This window comes from Podarcis muralis, chromosome 12, assembly GCF_964188315.1.
Source record: "Podarcis muralis chromosome 12, rPodMur119.hap1.1, whole genome shotgun sequence".
NCBI classification, from domain to species: Eukaryota; Metazoa; Chordata; class Lepidosauria; order Squamata; family Lacertidae; genus Podarcis; species Podarcis muralis.
Genome location: NC_135666.1, coordinates 11,913,119 through 11,930,270, shown reverse-complemented (window position 1 = coordinate 11,930,270; position 17,152 = coordinate 11,913,119). Strand labels below are relative to the sequence as shown.

General features: G+C 37.7%; 1 protein-coding gene across 9 annotated transcripts in view; it reads left to right on the top strand.

Moving 5' to 3' along the window:
- The window catches only part of KMT2C (lysine methyltransferase 2C), a 143,835-nt gene that overhangs the window by 31,322 nt on the left and 95,361 nt on the right, over positions 1–17,152 (top strand). For all 9 annotated transcript variants that reach the window (XM_077936742.1, XM_077936737.1, XM_077936741.1 and 6 more), the window contains exons 2-6: positions 5,257–5,345; positions 9,232–9,370; positions 11,283–11,492; positions 14,120–14,265; positions 15,132–15,241. In XM_077936742.1, the coding sequence (XP_077792868.1) occupies positions 5,257–5,345; positions 9,232–9,370; positions 11,283–11,492; positions 14,120–14,265; positions 15,132–15,241 (694 nt within the window). The remainder of the gene's footprint in view (positions 1–5,256; positions 5,346–9,231; positions 9,371–11,282; positions 11,493–14,119; positions 14,266–15,131; positions 15,242–17,152) is intronic.

Genomic DNA, 17,152 nt, shown 5'->3' with positions numbered 1-17,152 from the left:
CCTGAGGGACAGATTAAGCTGACATGCCCAGGGCCATCCAACAGGTTTCATGGCTGAGTGGGGAGATCTGAACCTCGGTCTCTCCAGTCCATCACTCTTATCAACTGCACTACTCTGTGTAAGCTTTTTATTTTTATTCCATTCCCCCCCTCATGGTCAATAATTACAATCTTCGTAATCCTTGCAGTGATCCTGTAAGGCTGCCTAGTTCTGGCCTCCTTGTGTGGTTACTATGAAAGGGTTGCCTTGAACCATAGACTTTCTGGACAATAATTTAAGCTGATAACTATTATATTAAGCAGGCATATTCATGTAACTAGAGAAGTAGTTCTTACCCTTTAATCCTCTACCCCCTACTAAGTATGCAACAATGTAATCAAATGCCCAACAAGTCACAGGTTTAAAAAATGCATGTAAAAAGAACACGCCAGAGGAGGCAACATTTTTATATAGCTACAGATAAATTTGCTATATATGCATTGCTACATATTTTTCAGATGGAATAAGAGGTGATGGATTCTGGAAGCTCATACATAGAAGGGAGAAATAAGTTCTCAAAAGTGCCAATTTTTGCTTGAGTCCGGTTAGCTTTTTTAAAAAAAGAACCTGTTTCTCCCTTTTCTTTGTTACTATGATAGTGCCCTGGCCCCCTTGGGAATGTTTTTCAGGATTTTGTATATCACCTCCTGGAGGGATGTATGGCTTGACTAAATGTTGTTGACCTAACACCTTCTGAACTATGTTTGCATTTTCAGATGAGCTAATGTTCTGTGTGTTTTCTTTCTTTCAGGTGCACTCTAGTTATTTTAGTAGCAGGGATAGTCCTGTCATTAGACAGTGTGAAGTAGATGCCTCAGGCAGCTGATTTTGGAATTTATGAAAGGTAGCATATTGACAGATATGTAATGTTAATTTAGGCTGTCAGGGAGGGGTGGCGGTACTTCTAGTATTTGTGTGTGTGCCTCAGGTGCCAAGGTAACTTGATCAGCCTTGGATCAGTGTATCTTCATGTCATCCTACAATCTCAAGGTCCAAGTAGGTTGGTATCAGCAGAGGTGTCTTCTCGGGTACCTAGGTCCCAAGTTATATAGGGCTTTAGATGTCAACATATGCCAACCTTAAATTGGTCATGGTCACATATAAATGTATAGCAATACAAGAATTGGCATTAATTCTCTGAGCAACATAAAATGTTAAGTATATTCAAAAAGTAAATTTATTTATATTAGCAATCCCCCTCCCCATAATATTTGGAGTTTAGGCGGAGCACAAACTCAGAAGTTGGTGTTAGGTGCAGAATTCAGCATTCTGAGTTTCAGTGCCTTATGGCAATGGCAATAAGCTTAAAACCATGTGCAATGCCTAGTGAAATAACAGATGACGGAGAAGGGTTTGTGTAGGCTATCTAGGGCTGGGGACAAGACACAACTCATTGCCTATTTCCATAATTAGCAGGAACAGAATGAATTGCAGCATGTGCTTAGTTTCTAATAATGTATGCAAGTTGTTAAATTCAGTTTTCTTGATGAATTTGGCCTATTGTTTATATTTGATTAATAATGGTCTTATAAGCCCAGTTTAACTACGAGATTTTTGTAGTATGTTCCTTAACATTGTAATGAACAATCCTGTAAGGTGCTCGCTTTTTATATAACCCCTATTGAGGTCATTATAGGCTGGGGAAGATGATGTGGTAGGTATGGATGTGTCATTTAAATGAGTGTTGGTCAAAAATTTAGTGGTTGTTCCTCTTTCTGGTTTCTCTCCCATCCTTTGTGACCATAGTTGCCATGTTAACAAGCCATCAGCCCATGTGGTACTGTTGCTGAATGAAAGGTTGGTTCATAATATAACACAAATCAGAAGGAGCCGCCTGGCCTGAATTGCTGAAAGTTGGGTGGATGGCTGGAAGGTGTCTATTTGCCTTGGTTGTGTCTGAATTCTTAATGCAACACAACACTGCAATAATCTAAAGTCTCCTTTCCAGACTTCCTGCCTGGGAGCCAATTTTGAATGTTTCTACTTGGTGTTGGACAGTAAGACAGATTAGGGACTCTTGTTGATTTACTACTCACCACACTCTTCAGCAGTCTTCCTGCCTGGAGCTGACAGAGGTTATCTCTGGGCTAGTGTTGAGGACCCTCAGGATGTTGCCAAGGCTGCTTTGTGAGGATTTTATGGCCGCCATGACAAATGACAGCAATTTGCCCCAGCATATCCTTGGCCTAATTTGAAGAGTGAGGAACTTCATTCATGGAGGCCAAATGCCAGCCCTCCAGGCTTCTGTGTCTGTCCTGGGGTGAGATAGGGTGGGGCTTAGACTGGTAATAGGGCTATAAGAATGTAGAGCTCTGATGTTGCTTCAGCAAGAAACAAACAGGGTGAGCTGTGTGTAGTAGCAGCATCTTAAGAACTGTCCACACAGGCTTTCCTGACAGTACCCTATCTCTCACTTAAGTGACAGGTAAAAACTGCTTTTATCTGCACAGGCCGTCAAAGCTTAAGCGATTTGGATTTTTAGCATGAAATCTTCTGCATCTCCTTTTTATACTAGTTTTAACTTCCTCCTGTTATTTGTTTTCCTGATCTTGGTATATTTTATGCTTTTATTTATAAACTTCTCTGAGAGCACAGCAGAACAGCCAAAGTGCGCTTATAATAAATAAACAATATTTCTACATGTTGAACATAATTCTGATTCCAGCTTTCAGAGCAACTTTTTAATGCCTCCCCCTTTCTAAAAAAACTAAAAAAAAACTTGTATTGATTTATATTGTAGAACCGTATACTATTTATTCAGATTGCTTTTTGTACTAAAACCCAATTAAATTAAAGTATAAATATATTCTTCCAACTTCTATTTTGTAATTTCCCCCCAATGGAGCTATTTTAAACCTGTGCAGTAGTTGGAAGGTCTTTTGTAGTACAGTAAATGCAAAAGAAGAAAATTGCATGAAAACACCAGATGTGGGTATGTTCTCTATTGAAAAGAAGTAATTATATTCAATTAGTTCAAACCTGTGATTTTGCTAATGTTAAATGCATTGCTTGAAATGTGTTTGGGGGAGGGGGACACAGTTGAGAAATCATCAGTGTGGCACATTTAAAAGGTCTGTGTGTGTATATGTGTGTGTGTGCCGTTCTTTGCATACTAATATATGCACTGTAGGATGTAAATACAAAAGTTTACATAACCTGTGAAATAAACAGAAGGAAAATATTTTAATCTAATTGCCTAAAGGTTTTCTATAGGAGGTGAAAATTTTGAAGTAATTTGGTATTAGATGTGCTTTAAAAGTACCATTTTAATTGTTATGCCTCCATACTCTAGTAAAACCAGTATGCATAGATGCAGATGCTGTGATTAGAAGCAATATGTAACCTCTCCTCTACATTACTTTTTGAAGATTTTAGCTATTAGACCACACTTGACTACCCTTCCCATACAATAAGAGCAAAACAGGCTTTCATAAATGTTGCTATTTCTAGGGTGTACTCCTTGTTCAAGTGGGATGAGCATGAAATAATTTTTCACCTGCTTACATTAATTTTCTTTTGTCTTTGTCCATGTAGAATTATACCCTCAGAAATAAAATATAACCCAAAAGTTTATTTGAGTAGAAACACAATATAATATTGATACTAAAAGAAGAGAAAGCAATCATGTATGCAAATGTGGGGACAGAAGCTTACACGTGCAAAGAAAAGAAACTCTCAGTGTATATCTAATATGGTATAATTAGATTCAATTTCTCAAGTGTGCTACTTCCATGGGTTGATTGTGTACATTCTCTTGAGCATAATTATGGCAATCACAAAAATTTCATTGAGTTCAGTTTTTTTCTTTTTATTACTTTTACATAGCTGTGTAGTGTGTTGTAAATCTGAAAAGTTGTGAACCTGACCTGGCAGCATTTTAAACTTCAGCTCCTGTTAGTATATGACCCAATAAAATAAAACTGACATGTTTCCAACTCCTTTTCTTGTCTCTCACATCACCCTCCTTTCTTAATTCCGACAGCTACTTTACTAATCCTTTTAAAACTTCTTTTTCACTGTGGCTAGCACCACCCTTCTGCTGTTTTTTTTTTTTTTAGTGTGATTCTTTTGACAGCCAGATTATCATAATTTTGGAAATTCTGTCATCCTAGATTATATCTGAAAAATCTGGGTAATTTGTGTGGAGATTTAGCTGCACAGTTTTTAAATTCTCATGTAATATTAATCCAATTTCCTATTGTGTGCTGCAAAACCAGTATCTCATCAGATTCTTCTGTTGTGATGATATATTGGGTTACATTTTCAAAGATGATGGCATGCTTCGTCAGAACCCATTATTTGTGGTGTGGTGTTTGATTAAAATTATTTCCAAATATATATATATTTAAGTGTGGTATTGTTTTATGAAGAAATAGGATTATTGAATGTTACACTGAAATATTCTTTTGTGGCCAGTTAGTTGGGTAGGATTTCTTTTAAGATTACTGTCTCTGCCCACTTGCTGAGTAGTTTTTTTATTGACTATAAATTTTGAGTTTTAATATGCCTGAGGAAAGGTGATCTGATGTGTATGTTGTATTATAACAGGCATAATTTTGCACCAGGCAATCCTCCTGTATATGAGAGAGAAGGGGGAATGGAATCGTTTTTTTAAATGATACTATATTATTAATTGTATGTAAAATATTTTTCAAAAAACTGCTGCTCAACTAATCTCAGCACATTTTTAGTCAATTCAAAAGTTGTGTAATCTATTTGTTGATTTAAATTTTGCAGTTCTCTTGTAATCTTCTAAATAATATTATCTGAAGAACTCCACTGCTAGTTAGTTGCTTGCAAGTGTGCTTTGGACGTAATGTTTCATGAGCAACTGCTTCCTTCTCTCTCAGATGGGAAACTACTTTTGAAACAAAGGAGACTTTCAAAAACAGTCTTTGATAAAAGGGATGTGACTACAGTTTAAACAGAGAGAGAGAGAGAGAAAGGATATTGACTTTATGAACCAAACACTTTCAGCACTCTTAAAGTAGCTCTTTGGACCCAGCCTATGTATTTTTGATCTGAAACTTTCAATTGTAATAGAAAATGCAATGACCAGGTGTGAGCAGATGGACTGAGTGGTACAGCCTTTCTCCTAGTAGCATATTATATCTATCGGTACTATTAAAAATAGATATTTGGCTTTTAACATTTATAAATATCTGCTAATTTAATTATTTTTATTCTGTATTATAAACAATCGCTTATTTTTCACAGGCCTCGAAGTAGAGGAAAACCTGCAGTGGAGGATGAAGACAGCATGGATGGTTTGGAGGCAGCAGAAACAGAAAACACTGTGGAAACTGGTAAAGGCACATGTAGTAGCAATGCTTTCATAAATTTTGGGAATATGGGCTGTTTTCCTAGCATATATCCATATGTAAGGAAAAACAGATATAGAAAATGCAAGTAGAAAATGTATCTTTTTTTAAAAAAAATATGTTTTTTTAAAGAAAAGTGTAGTTTGAGAAGGGTTAAATTCAGTGGGCTAGCAGTTGTTGAAAGTAATAGTAAAAGCATATTCAATACACTTATCTCTATGGAAAAAGAGCACAAAAGATTGAAGAAAACAGACATGGAATATTTTTAAATAGCTTAAAACCAAAGTGGAAAATTAGAAAATCAAAGAAAGGACAGGTTATTAAGACTACATTTGTACCTGACTACAGATGTAAATCAATTTTCAGTCTCCTCCACCTCCAGCATCCTGGGTACTGATTTAAAAATAAAATAAAATTGGTCCTTCAGTGCAATCCTACATTGGACAGTGTGCTTGTGCAGAACAGAATATAGGAAGATACTTCAATATAGGCAAAAGCCAAGGCCACTGTCTCTTTGCTTCTAAATGATGATGGCCTTAGCAACAGCAGCTCCTCCATGTCTGCCTAATAAGTCTTAGAATGTTGCTTCCATGTTTCTTTATAGATGTCTGATTGACTTGCTTTTCTAAGTGAGGAGGCTTGTGGAACCTCCCAAGGCAATGACTTCCAATTCCAGGCACTGCTGCAAAAAGATCCTGTTCCAACTTCCTCTTTCTCATCAGGCAGCATGTCTAAGAGTAGCTCAGTAACAATCTTCAGAAGTAGGCTGAAAGTTTTCAAAATAAAGTTAGATTTTTTCCCTAGGAAATATCAGTCTGGTGTAACACAGTAGTTAAAACTGATTGCTCATAAAGATCCTTCCAATTAAAAGCTTTTGAAGTTATTTAAAGGTTTGGTTCTCTTGAGACTACATTAAAATGCTTATGCTAGCTATTTGAAGCAGTTTACAAAACAGAGGCAAGAAAAAGTAAAGTAGTTTTTACTTTTAAAGTTTATCTGTGGATATTTTCAACAAAATTCTATTTGAAGAATTGGCTGTTGCAAATTCAATAGAAATTGAATTTTATAATTTAATCCTTTAATCCTTGCCTTTCTCTTCAAATCCTCATAAACCACTTAACTCTTCTTTATGGTCATTAATCCTTCCTGTTGGTCTCCTCTATACTTTTTGAGACTCTGTTATAACTAACAAGATCTGTAAACTGAGAACATCTTATGCATCAGATTAGTGTTGCCTTTGAATGTTATAGGAAAGCACCTTATGATAAATCCATCAAGATTAAAGTAATTCCATTTACAGCATCCATCTGTATTCTTCACTACAATGAATGGTCTATTTTGTCAACCAAAATCATTTAATCATCCCCCCCACTGCATATAAATACCCAGTTTCAGTGTCTGAATACAGATGATATAAAATTAGTTGAAAGAGGTAAAACCATATATCTGATAAATATATGAAAATGGCCAATTCAGTATTGTCTTAACCACTTTAGGAGAGTAGGTCCTCTGGAGCAGTTTTAGCTGGTTGCAGAAAGTTAGGGTTTAGGTAGATGCAGAGTGGAGAAAAAGAGACAAAAATTTGCTTCCTCTCAACAGGTTTATGAGGTAGGAAATATTGTTGACTGGATGTGTTCAATACAACTATAGTGAAATCTTCAAAATGGTGATGATTTACCTTCCATGAGCTGTCACCCGCCATTGGCTAACTTCCATTGCTTTGTATATCGTAGCCTTCGTGCTGATCCGATAAAAAATCAATCTTTTAAAAACTAAAGACTTGAACATCAAGTCAGTCACTGTAACAGATGGACATCTTGTGTGATCATTGAGCCATTCAAGGTGTTGTCAATTTTTTTCATGGAATATCCCATTGAGTTTCCTGTAGTTGTACTTCAAACACATTGTATGCTGCCTGACTGTAGTTTCTAGTATTGTCGTTATGTCTTAAGTGGAGCTCTTCAGCCTCATTTCTGGGATGACTTTGAATTGATTTCTCATGAGTCTCAGACTGCTTTCATCCTCCTAAGACACATAACATTCAGGTCAATCAACAAAGCCTTGCCACTGGACCAGAATTATTTAGATTGCATCATAGGAAGATGTTTTCTTACTATAGGATTTGCATATTTCCTTTGCTTACTTGAGGACTAGTAAATATATTACACTTTATTTTTGTTATAATAACACCCTGGGCGGCTCCCAATCAGTGTTAAAAACAGTACAGTGTTACATATTAAAAACTTCCCTGAACAGGGCTGCCTTAAGATATCTTCTGAATGTCAGGTAATTATTTATCTCTTTGACATCTGATGGGAGGGTGTTCCACAGGGCGGGCGCCACTACCGAGAAGGCCCTCTGTCTGGTTCCCTGTAGCCTCACTTCTCGCAATGAGGGAACCGCCAGAAGGCCCTCGGCGCTGGATCTCAGTGTCCGCGCTGAACGATGGGGGTGGAGACGCTCCTTCAGGTATACAGGACCGAGGCCGTTTAGGGCTTTAAAGGTCAGCACCAACACTTTGAATCGTGCTCGGAAACGTACTGGGAGCCAATGCAGATCTCTCAGAACCGGTGTTATGTGGTCCCGGCGGCCACTCCCTGGTTAACATGCTCCTCTGGTTTATTTATTTGATTGCAGAAGACCTAATCTGAAACCTTTTCCGAAAAGGTGCTATTGCAATCACACAGGACATAAATTTATGTTAATCAACTGCCGTCAAATAAATGGTTTAAAACCAAAGGTTACATATACCTAGTAACGTTATGCCTTTCAACAGTTTGAAACATGTTTTTGGATCAGTTTAAACTAACCATTTTCCTCTTATGCTTTAATGCAGTTGTTATCAGTAATATGGCAGTTGGCTTCCTTTCCCCTCCTCTGAAATGTCATATTATATCCTATGCTTTATAACATATGTATGTTGAATTTTAAATTATACCATGTTATTAGCTGCAGTACTTTATAGCAATCTGTAGTTTATCTGTGTACTGTATTCCAATTTGATTTTGCTTTTCACTAATTAGACTTGGTCCTGCAGTGTGCCTAGGCCTGCTGTTGTTGCAGACAGCAGAAATCCTATGGAGGAAAAGACCTGAATGCTGTGGTCTATTTAACATGAAGCCCTTCAACCTGTAAAAGTTCAGCAGCAAATTTGGGATATTGATGAAATAAGGATAATTAAATTAAAAGTTGCTTTATCACTATTTGTGTTTCAGTACCAAAACTAACTTTAGAAGAACTTGTGGACATAGAAATGTTAAATCTGAATTTAGCTTTCTTTTGTAACATTTAAATTAAAGTCGCAGGCAAAATTATTTCGAAGTCGCTTTTTATGCTTTTGAAACAATATCTATATGTGTCTAGTTTATTAATTTTGTGGCCCTTGTCAGTATTAGTCATAACTAAATGGTGACATTTCTGTTTTTAAAACTGTCATTATAAATGATTTAAAAGATAAAACATTGTTATAGGCATAGTCAGAATTAAAGTACAGTGGTACCTCTACTTATGAATGTGATCAGTTTCGGGGTGCCTTTTGCACCCCGAAAAGAAGTAGAGTGCTGCTACTGCATGTGTGCGAAGCACGCAGATTGCTTCTGCACATGCACATGCAGTGAACCCGAAAGTGTTTACTTCCGGGTTTGCCGCATTCGTAACCTGAAAAGCTGCAACATGAAGCAAATGTTAACACAAGGTATGACTGTATCAATAAGTACGGAGGGTAGCATATGTTTCCACCTAGATGTCGTAACTGCAATGTTTTTGAATACAAACAGAAAAACAGATTATGTGCATAGGACAATGCTGTGCCAGATTCTCCTAACACTTAAAAGTATGATCTTTAATCAACTTACTCTCTTTTGTCAATCAGAAATCAAGGAACAATCTGCAGAGGAGGATGCCCAAACTGAAGTGCATGGTGACAAGAAGCTAACACCAGTTCTTCAGCGCTCAGTGTCTGTGGAATCTGCAAGCTCCATTGCCTCTGTTGGTGTTGAAGCAAAAACCAGGTTAGAAAGAGAAACAGGCAGATGCTGAGTCAGTGGTGTGGGAAGGGCTGGGATCTGAACAAACAGCACAGAAAATGCTGGGACTTATTCTTTGACGATAACGCGTAGCCAAGTAAGATTGTCTTCCATGAACACAGTCTTAACAGTGAGTCTGTAAGTGACTGTGGAGGCCAATTCTGGATCCACACATCCTTCCACAGTGGGGTCATAGGTTTAAGGGCGGGAGTTGATCACAGTGATGGTTTGTCAAACGTGCCTTCCACTTAGCACATTTCTCCCTTTCATCCTGAGTTTGAGCAATCTTCAAAGTCCATGACACCTTTGGTAAAGGCTGTTCTCCAATTGGAGCGCTCGCAGGCCAGTCTTTCCCAGTTGTTGGTGTTTATACTACATTTTTTTGGATTTGCCTTGAGAGAGTCTGGGACTACACTCTTTGCAGCATCATTCTATTTTGTAGCATTAGGCTGTGCTGGCAACTGCTGTATTTGAGATGGATGACATAGTATGTAGGGGGAGCAGGAGTGGAAAAGCATGTTTGGTAAATGTTGTCATGTATCAACCAACTTAAGTGGGTGTTATCAGTGTTGTAAGATATTGATGCAGCAGATTAAAATGCTCCTGGAAATTTGTGTGTGGATTTCATAAAACAAAATACAAATCCTTTATTTTAATAACATTGGAAGCTGCCTTATATCAGAGCCAATTTTCTTTCCATCTAGCCCAGAATTGTCTACTCTAGCAGCATCATTTCCTTCTTGTTGCAAGCCTAAACCTGCTTCATTACAAACATATAAATTAATTCTGAGTATTAAAACGCACACACTCTATTTGCCATTTATCTGATTACACTTCGGTCGCAACTATACCAGTAATGGAGTGAGTTGTCCCGAAAAGTACATACACATCTTGACTCTCAATAGAAATTCAGCTATCCATCAGTCATTTGGAAAATTGCCATAGCAGTTAACCTGATGGCAGTGCTTCACAGTGTAGGAAATGTAAATATCTTGAAGGTGTTTGATGCATTTAAATACAATAACTGCACTTGGATAAAGATTAATTGGACATTTTTCAAGTGTGGACTTTTGTCCCTTTATCTTCCTGTGTGGCCACATGAGAATAGGAAATTTGAGAATTTGAGTTACGTTATGTGATAGAGTGGTGCAAGTAGGCAGATATTGATTATTCAGTGGGTTTTCAGTACTGTATTAAGAGGAGCAAAGGTGTTTCTTATTTTTATTATGTATTTTGTGGTTTTAATAATCTAATTTTATGTTGTGAACCACCATGAGATCTATGGATGAAAGGCAATATACAAATTTTAATAATAATAACAACAATAAATTACTGTACTGTGGTGCCTTTTGATCATCTATTTATCACTGTCTAAAGCTTTAAAGACTACTAAAATGTAGTAATAATAGCCCCATCATTTTTATTTCAATAAAATGCAAAATGATGAACAGATGACATGTTAACTATTGCTCAATGGCACTTTATGAAATATTACTCTGTTCTGAAAGCCTAAGGATTGCATAACTTCTGAAGGTGAAAACTGGGATATGGAAGAACTTATTAAATACATCAATCAATTAAATTCTTCCTTTGCTTGTTCACACTAGACTGGAAGACATTCTTAAGGTGTTTATGGTACTTAAAGGCTAAGGCTATGTTCTTTTACAAAATTACTAGGGAATAAGTATTATTGAAATCAGTAAGAGTAGCAACATGAGAATGGGACTTTTCAGTGGCGACTCCCCACTTGTGAAATGCTTTACTGAGGGATACTAGCCTGGCACCATCCTTATCTATTTTTAGGTGCCAGGTAAAAGCTTTCCAGTTTACCAGGACTTTTTGTCCTTAATTTCAAAACAGCTTTTGACATCTCTGTTTTTGCTTTCTGACTCTCTAGCAGTGAACAGCTCTGCGCCTTTTGTTATTGTGGGGAACGAAGCTCATTGGGACAAGGAGAACTTAAGCAGTTTAGTCCAACACCAGGGTTTATCGCTCCATGGAGCAACCAGTCTTTAAATAAGAGTGAAACTGGTGACAGCAATGACGGCATTTGTGAGAGTACTCCAAGGCAGAATTCAGTCCTACGCAAATCAAGAGGACAAAAGAAGTAAGTTTTTTTATGCTTACCAAAATATATACTATTTCAGTTCATGTTCTAGTCATCTGACTTGTAAGTAAATGTGCAGTAAGACAACATGCAGTTAGGGTTGCCATACGCCCGTATTCCCCCCCCCCCCACTTTGCCTAAAGTTAGGGCTGCTCAACAACTTTGCGATTTTTCTATTAAAAAACCCAACAACTTTTGGAGTGTCCTGGCAACCCTAGCCTTAGTAGGTGCTGAAAATAAAACAAACAAACAAACATATTTATGACATAAAATATAAGGGGCCTTTGCCAATAGAAAGTGTTTCAGGAAGCAGTAGCAGCAAAATACACGGACAATTCTATTTAAACAAGGTCAGTTAGATACCAAGGTGACAAAAGCCAGTGTGAAACAGTGGCTAACCCAGGACAGGCTACCATGTAACTCCAGATGTTACTGTACTCTAACTCCCATTGGCTCCGGCCATCATGGATCACGGTCAGGGATGATGGGGTCCACAGATTAGCCAACCCTGGCCTATGGTGTTAGATTTTGATGAAGGAATCCAGGTTCAGTTCCTTGGTCAGGTATTAAATTTCTGTCCTGCCCCTCCACCCGAGGATGCACAGGGCAGCTAACAGGGTTTCAAAAAGTACAATCACATTACAATCATAATTAAAATACTAATATAAAGATCAAATACAGACATGAAAACATAATGCAGTTGATGGCAATAAGACCGAAGCAGATAACTTCCTCACTATGTGACAAAACTCAAGTGAACAGATATGTCTTTGATTGATGTTTTGAAGCAATCTGAGATGGGGGACAACCAAACTTCTCCAGAGTGGAAACTTCATATATAGGTGGCTCTGCTTCATGTCACAACCCAATGGGCAAATATTAGGAGCTGGATCATGAGCAGGGCCTCCCCTTCAGATCTTAAAGTAAGGGTCTGCAGATGCAGGAAGTACTTGGGCTTCAAGCCATTTAGAACTTTGCATACTCGTACCAGCACCTTGAATTGGTAGCGCCCCCCCCCCCTGTCTTTTCCACCTGCTCTCTGCCAACACTGCTAGTGCTGTAGTTCATAGCATTAGGGATCTGTCTTTGGTTTGTGAGTTGAGGGGGGGGGGGGGAGGAAGCTTGCCTGATGCCCTCATCATCAGTTTTTAGACCTTTTTATTCACTGAGGCCTTTGGTAGCTAAGTTGACCTCTGTGGTGGTGCCCATCTTTTTAGGATGGGTAGGATTTGTCATTATTATTTTCCTGCTTGGGCATTTTAGGTATTTTGTATTTTGTGTTGCTTTAAATATTCTTGTTTAAAATGTTATTTTATCTTGTTATGTTGCTTTGATACCTTTCGTATAAAGCAGCTCACAAATGTTATAGCCAATAATCATCATCATGCTGGGTCAGACCAGCAATTCTTCAGCATTTCGGACCAGAGATATGCTGGTCCAGCTCTACTGGAGATATCAGAGGTCAATCTAGGGTCCTTCTGCGTTCAGAGCAGATGCTCTGTCACTGAGCTATGAGTCTTCAGTACTATATACTGATGAAATATAGTTTTTCATCAGTATGTAGTACTGCAGATTTTTAAATATATAGTTAGGAGTTCCAATTTATTTCACTTTTATCCACAGCAAGCTGCTCCTTAAGGGGCTGCTTTGCTGCTCTTTGGATTCTGTGGTGCTGGCTGATTAGTAGTTGCTTTTGTAGCCTATGGGAAAGTTCAAAATTAATTTAGCTTGGAACAACTAGCCAGCTCTGTCCCCTGAGGATGGTGATGTAATCATACCCAAGTGCCATGCTGGCTGCTATCCAAGTTTAGGTACTAAAGCGATTGTTGTGTTGGAGTTCTCTGATTGGTGGCTAACCCTGGACTGCTGCCAATAGAATGAAGCAGTAAAGTGGGAAATGAAACAATAACAAAATGAAGCAGCCTTTTAAAGGGACTTAAGGTGGACCATTTTAATGAGAATTTGGATGATCAAAACTTACAAGTGTATTAACTTATTTTTATTTGCATGGCTATGCTTTCTTTTACTTTCACCTGTGGGTATCAGCTTTAGCTCTGCCAGTCTGAATGCTCGTTCTTCTATAGAAATAAATTACTTGGTTGTCCGCACATTAATCATTTTCAGTTTGACATCAGTGAAACTCAAATGCACATTTAACATATATGAAGCTGGTATGCTGAGTTCAGACCACTGCTTCATCCTACCCAGCACTGTCTACTCTGGCAGTAGCTTTCTAAAGTCTTGCATAACTTCTTCTCCCAACTCATGCCACCCCAGTAACAGTGTCTTTTAATTGCACTTTAGATTCCGAATAACATAATATTTCATTAGATAGTAGAGACTATTTGCTCAAGATTCCATAAAAGTATAAACTGATCCAATAAAATATTGAAGCAGGATTTACTATGAGCTGTGAGTTAGCAACGTGAGCCCAATGCACAATAAAGAAGCAAGTTAATCTAGAGTATACTCATTTCCTAGGTTGATACACTTGTGTCAGATACCTGAAAACCTGCCAATATGTATTTCTTTATTTTTCCATATAGTTTAAATGTCATTTGTATTTAGTATGTAAACCCATGGTATGTTAATTGCAATCATTTAACCAAATCTTGTATTCCACACAGAGAGAAGTCTCATCAGAGCATAACATCTTGTAGAAGTATAAGCACTCAAACTACTCCTGATGATCAGGTAGTCAAATTCTGGGATGAACTCACAATGGTTGGCTTACCAGATGACATTGATGTCCAAGCCTTATTTGAGCCAACAGGTAGTGTACTACTAGAATATAGCTCCATTCAATATATTGTATATTTTACTTATCGTTCAAATTGAATGAAGTTGTTTCTTTGAAAATATCTCCTTCCCGCTCCTTTTAAAAGGAGAAAACATAAGAAAAATGTTATTATTACCACTGCAGATTTACTGGTAAATGTAATTCCCATTCTATCATAACATCAATAGTGAATTAGCTGAACAAATACTAATATATTTCAGTGGGTGTATATTTCATAGAATCATAGGATTGTAGAGTTGGAAGAGACCCCAGGGTCATCTAGTCCAACCCCCTGCAATGCAGGAATCAATGTCTATCTTTAAGTTCTAATGTTCTTTTTTAAAAAAGAGAAAAAAGTACATTCTTTCAGTCTAAGGATAAAATTATGTCCTTAGAGAGAGACAGAATACTTATTTCCCTACTTTGCTATAAGTGGTTGTGGATCACTTGAAAGACCTGGAGTTCTTAACAAATTAAAAATGATAATTTTCTTCTCCAGTCATTATGTCGGTTTAGCATAGGGGTCAGCAAACTTTTTCAACAGGGGGCTGGCCCACTGTCCCTCAGACCTTGTGGGGGCCGGACTATATTTTGAAAACAAACAAACAAATTCCTATGCTCCACAAGTAACCCAGAGATGCATTTTAAATAAAAGGGCACATTCTACTCATGTAAAAACATGCTGATTCCCCGACTGTACTCAGGCCGGATTTAGAAGGTGATTGGGCCGGATCTGGCCCCCGGGCCTTAGTTTGCCTACCCATGGTTTAGCAGATGCTATCTATACATTTTCCCTTTTGCTGTTCTGCAGCAAAAAGCTATAAAACTAATCCATTCATTTGCTGATCATCATACGTTAGGTTACTGCTGGGCTCATCACCGCTGTGCGGAATGGTCACTTGGAATTTGCCAGACTGAAGAGCATCTACCAGTGAGTGTGGACAAAGCTGTTGTCTCAGGGAGCACAAAAGTGAGTTCAAAGTAATTAAGATTCCCTCTCTCTTAAATCATTTAAAATAATCATTCTATTATAAAATGTTACAATTGCAGAAAAAGCATCCCTAATGGAGTATTGATTATTTGAAAATATGTTTTCCTATTTCTGAATTGTGTCATTTTCAAATATTAATTTGGGTGGTAGATCCAATGAAGACAAAAAGGAGTATTGTGTTTGTTCTGCTAGCAAACCCAGCTGGCAAGTTCTTCCATGGATTAAATATTCAAAAAAAAGCTGGAGTTAGCTGGTGCTTGATTCATTTCTACTGCTGATCTAAATGGCTCTATTTCTGTTCCCAGTAAAGGCAACTATATCACTCTGCTCATATATCGGTATCAAACATGGTTTATTGTCACAAGAATGAGCCTTTGCAAGCCTTGACATCAAATGCTTTCTCCTCACCTTTATTCTTCTGGCATGGTCACAGGGAAGAATTTGAAGCTTTTGCTATGATTGTTTTTATTAACCATCGTTCGTTTTTGTTTTTGAACTCTAAACTGTGGTTGTTCTTAACTATTGTTTGGTGAAACGAGCTCATTTCATGACCCATGGCTTGAAGCTGGCATGCTTTAAACAAATCATACTTAAGATAAGCCAACATTTGTCAGGTTTTGATCACATGACAAGCTGCACTTAATCTAAAATCAAAGCAAAATCTTTTGAACCTGTTAGAATGGAGTATGCAAGCCCAAGACCCATGCAGGCTTTTACCCATGGTTTGCGTTATCCTTCAAATGAAACCTATGTGTCCCTAAGGTGAGACAACCATGTAGTAATTTCCCATATTTCCTCCCAACTATCAAAGCTCCAAAGAGGCACAACTTCAGGTTGAGTCCTCCAGGTGTTTTCTGCATTTTGAAGTACCCAGAGATTTTGATCCAGCAGATTCACTGGCTTGAAACATTGTATTTGGTTTTCAGTAAGTGTTAACACTACTGTAAATAAAGGTTTTTACAAAAAAAACACCCTTTTTTAAGTTGGAGCAAAGAAGGCTATAGTGAGATATGATGAAGATTTTCTAGGGTAAATAAGGAAAAATGTCTTTATGAACAAATTTTAAATTATTTGTGCATACTGTGTCTTCACAATTATACTGATAGGAAGAGTATAAATAAAGAGTATAAAAGAGTATGAATCATTTTTTGAGATAAAGTGGAACCTCGAGTTGCGGACGTAATCTGTCCCAGAGGCACGTCCGCAACTCAAAGCGTTCACACCCAGAAGTGCTGCGCATGCACACGGTGTGATTTAGCATTTCTGTGTGATTTAGTGCTTCTGCGCATGTGCGAGCAGTGCAACCTGGAAGTAACCATTCCGGTACTTCCAGGTTGCCGCATGACGCAACTTGAAAAGAGGTAACTTGAAGCGGATGCAACATGAGGTATGACTGTATTTGAAACACTTTTTCATAAGTTGTTCTATTTTCTGACTCTAGACATTCCCCTTCCTCCAAAAAATATCCCAATTGGTTGGAATTTTACTGTGGTTTGGAATCTTACTGTTCTGATGACAGTATTGTGGATTTTATATGTGCACAGATAACTGTACTTAAAGGTTTTCGATATATAGTAAAAGTAGTGCATAGGTTGTTTGAACTTGGCTAATTTTTCATATATTATTATTATTATTATTTTGTCTTGCATGGTAAGCCATGAAAGCTTAACCCTAAATATCATATGGCAAGAACATTTCTGTTCTATTTGGAAGGTTTTCCCCGTCATTCTCATTGGTTGGAATCCAAAGCGATAGCATTAATCAGGGTCTAATAGGAGATTTGGGTGCTCTTCTGTTTTTGGGACCACTGATCCTGATTGGTGAAGGAACCTCTATGCTCACAGCTGATGCAGTTCCTCTCAACAAATGTTACTGGAGTGGTGTAGGGCT